General features: G+C 46.4%; 1 protein-coding gene across 1 annotated transcript; it reads left to right on the forward strand.

Moving 5' to 3' along the window:
• Positions 1-290: 290 nt before the first annotated feature.
• Positions 291-5,172, forward strand: LOC102821926 (zinc finger protein 154-like). Its single transcript, XM_006877347.1, has 4 exons — positions 291-296; positions 376-414; positions 2,899-3,031; positions 4,181-5,172. The coding sequence occupies exons 1-4, from the start codon at positions 291-293 to the stop codon at positions 5,170-5,172; spliced, it is 1,170 nt and encodes a 389-aa protein (XP_006877409.1).
• The last annotated feature ends 248 nt before the right edge of the window (positions 5,173-5,420 follow it).

The following is a 5,420-nucleotide window of genomic DNA, read 5'->3' on the forward strand; positions in this document are numbered from 1 at the left end:
GGCGGCGTCCGGGCGGAAGGAGCTGCCTCAGGTAAAGGCGCCTCGGCTCAGGGGTGTCTGCGCACGGGTGTGGCCCGGGGGGGAGCGTCAGGAGCCCAGAACCGTCCATGTAGACCCGAGACCCTCTCGTCTTTAGGGGTCAGAGAACGGTAAGAGTTAAGGATCGTTCTCAGGGTGTTGTGCTCTGTGCGGGTTTTGAATAGAAATGGAGCATGATCAGTTCGGCTCTGAAAAACTTTTTAAACGCTTCCCATTTTCTTACAAGAGGCAGAACGACTAGAAAGATCGCGATGCTAGTGTGGCCCAGGGAGTGAGGGAGACCCCTCGAGGCCACCTCGTTTCAGTGCCTGCTTCCTGATCTCCCTTCTCTTACAGGTTCCCGTGGCTGGAAACGCGCTTATGGACCCTACACAGGTGAGTGAGTGGAATCCCACCCAGACCCTGGCTGGTCTCTCTTTAGATTGGGCTGTCTCGGGGCTCTTCACTTGGTCTTCTTTGGAGCTTTGGGCATGGGGATCCTGAACACACCCCAAGTTTGGGGTACTAAGTTAAGGTCAGGGGTTATTTGGAGTGGTCATACAAGAAAGCTTTAAAAAGTTTGTAGGAAAATTAAAAGATAGTGGAGCGTCTCCACAAACTTTTTTGAAACCCCTCTGTATTGTTGCACCCGATGGGGTAATGTGGGGAAGGTTTTCCCAGCCATAGGTTAGGTAGCAATATGTGCAAATGCTTGGCGGTGTTTTAATTTGATCCAGAGTGGGGGTCGGTGGTCTTGTGGAGGGTAAGGTATTGCATGAGGAAGTGAGACTCAAGTAGGAAGATTGGGAAACAGGTATACCATAGTACAGGTCTCACAGAATTAACTACAGAATGCCTCTATGCAGGCCACATAGGGTGCTACTCCTGGGGGGCCAGGGAACAACTAGCTGGAACTGTCCCAGATGGCAAGCAGGGTGGGGTCTTGGGTGAGTGCACACATAAGTCCTCTTGGTCACTTAAAAAATTTCTAGTGCATTATCAGAGGAGTGCACTGGCTTGGTAGGATAAACACTGGACTACTATTAACCGTAAGGTTGGTGGTTTGAACTTACCAGCCACTCCATGGAAAAAAGATTAGGCTTTCTGCTCCTGTAAAGATTTACAGCCTTGGAGACACTCTTAAGTTTTAATTAGAGGAAGGCATACAGAGCATGTCCAGAAGAGGCAAGAACACAGTTGGTCATCGAGAGATTGGTTTACAGGCTATCAACAACGTCCCTGTCACATCCCACATTAATTTTTCCTTGTTAGCATTTAGGGTTTACATCAACACATTACTTGGAAGATAATTATACCCAATCACAAAGTGAAGGATAATTAGATCAGATTATACAATAAAGGACAACCACACAACACTAGGAATCAGGGCTTAGCCAAGTTGACACAGAACATGGTGGGAGTACAATTCTATCCATGACATGTGGGCTCTGCTGTTGTTTAATTGCCGTTGAGTTCTGGACTTATAGCCCCCCAATGTAGGGTTTCCGAGAAGTGTCTGGTGGGTTTGAACCGCCGACCTTGTGGTCCAAGGCATTATCCTGCAGGACTCCTAGATTTTTTTATTTTTAAGTAGGGTTCTTGGATTTTCTGATCTCAAGAATAAGAGTAAAGTAGGAGTCAGGGATGACGTCTGACATTTTGGGTTTTGCAATTGGAAGGATGGAGGCTCTCTGAAGTAAGAGAAGTCAGTAGTAAGAGTCACTTTTATAGGGAATCAAAAGATTGGTTTGGGGCCATGTTACAGTATGAGGTATGTCTGAGAATAATGAATTGAGGAATTAAGTGAGCAACTGGATAACAGACTTTGGACTCTAGAGAAGTTCGGGATGGAGACCTCTCCAAAGGCAATGACCCACGGGTGGGCCAGGGTGGAGCTGTGGGGCCAGCTTAGAGGAAATGTGGTTACGGTGGTAGTGCTGTTAGCTTGCCAAGAAAGGGTAGAGGCCGAGGACCCAGCTGTTGGGGTTTATCTTTGTGGGTGGTGTGCATCAGAAATTCAGGTGAGAGAGAAGTGGCAATGGGAAGGGCGTAGGAAAGAGACCTATTCATGCTTTAGACGCACCTGAGGTTTGTTGTGAACCTTGTAGTTTGCTGTGTTTTAGGGTTGTGGATTTGGTCTGGGTTCTACACAGTCATTTTGGTGGACCTGGGGTGAGTGGCTAGTGGGGAGAGAAGAGGCCATTACTGGTGTGGGACAGCAAGTATACCACAAACTTAAAGAGGTCCAAGGGTATCTGAGATTCACATGTGGTTCTGAATCATTGAGTGTGAAGCAAGAACAAAGGTGGGGAGACCTTCCCTGCATGATTTGGGTGATGTCTGTCAGTGGGGACCATCAGACATCTGAGATAGTACTGCATACTATTTGAATTTGCCAAACACTCTGGATGCCACGAGAACAGCAACTTCTGGGAGATGCTATGAGATGTAGCAGCCAGACTGTCGGAGTAGAGTAGGACAGGTTATGAGAAAAAGTGTGGTGTGCATGTGGGGCTATGGAGAGGAATGTGAATTGATGGCCCAGGGCTATCGTTGGGGAACTAAGAATTGTAGTTAAGCCCATATTTGCTTGTGTCTGGGAGGCATAATCTGATAGCCCTCCAAGGATGACCAATACGTAGTACACACATAGTTTTAATTTCAGGCGCAGAGCTTTGATGTGCTCCGTCTGCCCTCCTAGCTCTTGGTGCTGTTTGCTGACAGCAGTTAGGGGACTAAGAGAAAGAGGTTTTACATCAGTGGCACCAAGACCTGATCTTTTCCTCTTTAAGTGTGAACTGGGGAGGAGGGTGAGCAGAAGACGGGCATGTGGCGTCATGAGGACAGACACTACTCATGGAGTGAACTGTTGCCCCATCATGGCAGGGCTGTGTGACCTTTGAGGACGTGGCTGTGTCCTTCTCCCAGGAGGAGTGGGGGCTGCTTGATGAGACTCAGAGGCTCCTATTCTGTGATGTGATGCTGGAGAACTTTGCAATCATAGCCTCCCTGGGTAAGATTCGCACACCCATCCACATGTCTTGAACTAGTTGTCTGCTTTTCTTCTTTTCCCTAGAGACAGAGCTGTACCTCCACAGCCAGACCATAGGCTCTTCTGCCTTCCCTGTTTTCATAGTCTATGTGCTGTGGATGCTAGACCTGAGGTGTATACACTGTTCTGAGAAATGTGTGCAGTGAATAGTCTCAACATCTACTGCCCAGAGTGTGCAGGGACAGGCCTGGGAGTGTGGAAGTTTATAATCAGCACACGCTTATCACGGTGACTGTCTGAATTCATAACACCTCTGTGCTCAAGTTTTCTGCCCCTTTACTCGAACTGACAGGGTTGTATAGTTGCCTATAAATTGGAGGCATTTTCATCATCACTGCTAGTCGTAAAAGCATCCTGAAGGTTGGCACAAGAGTTACTTGGAGAACCTACCTCTTTCTCCTGTTCTTCACCCCATCTTAGTGTCCTTGTAATCCTCAGAGACCCAGTACTAAGAAGCTGCCCATTCCTTAAGGTGACCCCCAGCTCCATTAGTCACAGCAATTCCACGTAATCACTTCTTGTGTCAGTGGCTCATTTATGATGTTGCTTCCCTTTCCCAGGAAATCAATGTCCGTTTCATCAGCCTTTCTGTGTTTTCAGGTCCTTGCCATGAAACAGAGGATGAGGAGGCATCTTCTAAGCTGAATGTTTCTTTAAAGATACAGGTCAGGACTTCAAAGTCATGTTCACCCACACCGAGCACTCACCCCTGGGAAATTGGGGTCCCATTCTTGAAAAACATTCTGCACCTTGCTGAGCAAACAACATACTCTGGGCAAAATCTGTGCTTGGGTGGGGCATGTGTGAGGTGCTTTTGGATGAATGCAACCCTTCACCAGCACCAGAAGCATCAGAGTGGAGCGAAATCATTCCAGAAAGACGTGAATGGAGCCTCCTTGATGAAGAGGTGCATGTACCATGTGTCAGGGACGCCTTTCCCCTGGGGGGAGGGGAAGGACTTCCTAGCAGCCTCAAACCTTTTCCAACACCAGGCCACATCTGTGAATGAAAGGTCCCCCAATGGCCTCAATAACAGGGAGGCCTTTCATGGTAGAAAAAGACTCTGCACATGGGATAAATGCGGGAAATCTTCCAGTCACAAACCCACAGTTACTCAACATGAGAGCATCTGCAATGAAGAGGGGATTTATGAGGGTAGCAAATGTAAGAAAGACTTCACTTGCAAGTATGGACTTGTTCAGAACCAGGGAAGTCACACTGGAGAAAAGCCATATGAATGTGGTGAATGTGGAAAATCCTTTAGATACAAATGTTTACTTATTTACCATGAGAGAGTTCATACTGGAGAAAGGCCTTATAAGTGTGAGGAATGTGGGAAATCATTTAGAGATTCCTCAACCCTAATTCAGCATCAGAAAATTCACACCGGAGAAAGACCTTATGAGTGCAGTGAATGTGGGAAATGCTTTAACCGTAGATCTGACCTGAATAAACACCAGAGAAGTCACACCGGGGAAAGGCCTTATGAGTGCAGCGAATGTGGGAAATTCTTTGGCCGTCACTCCCTCCTTCATAAACATAAGAGAATCCATTCTACAACTACACCGTATGAGTGTAGCAAATGTGGGAAATTCTTCAGCTATTGCTCCTATCTCAATAATCACAGGAGGATTCACGCAGGAACAGAGCTCTATGAGTGTTGTGAATGTGGAAAATCCTTTAGCCAAGGGTCTAGTCTCATTCAGCATCAGAGAATTCACTTTCGATCTATGGCCTATGAGTGTGGCGAATGTGGGAAATCTTTTAGCCGTAAATCTCTACTTATTTACCACCAGAGAGTTCATACAGGAGAAAGGCCTTATCAGTGTATGGAATGTGAAAAATCATTTTGTCATCGCTCAGCCTTCATTCGACATTGGAAAATTCACACTGGTGAAAGGCCTTATGAGTGCGTTAAATGTGGGAAGTTGTTTAGCCGTAGCTCCCACCTTAATAAACACAAGAGAATTCATGTTGGAGAAAAACCTTTAAGTGTAGCAAATATGGGAAGTTCTTTTTCTACAAACGTGGCCACACTTGACACTGGAGGAGTTCACATAGGAGCAAAGCCTTATGAGTGTGGGGAATGGGAAATTCTCTAGCTAAAGGTTCAGCCTTAGCACCAAAGAGTTCACACAAAAGTCAGACAAATGGTAAAAATCTTAGTTTTTATTAAAATGCTCTATAATAGCTGTCAGACTCTATCCAGTTCTCCTGGTCTCATGACCAAGTAGGCAGTTGTTCATGGACACATTTAATTTCCTTTTACTAGACCTGACTTTTGCACCAGGCAAATAGGACCAACTGTGCCTTGGATGACAGTTGGTAAGCTTTAAAGACACCAGGCACT

The sequence above is a fragment of the Chrysochloris asiatica genome, unplaced genomic scaffold (assembly GCF_000296735.1).
Source record: "Chrysochloris asiatica unplaced genomic scaffold, ChrAsi1.0 scaffold00485, whole genome shotgun sequence".
NCBI lineage: Eukaryota > Metazoa > Chordata > Mammalia > Afrosoricida > Chrysochloridae > Chrysochloris > Chrysochloris asiatica.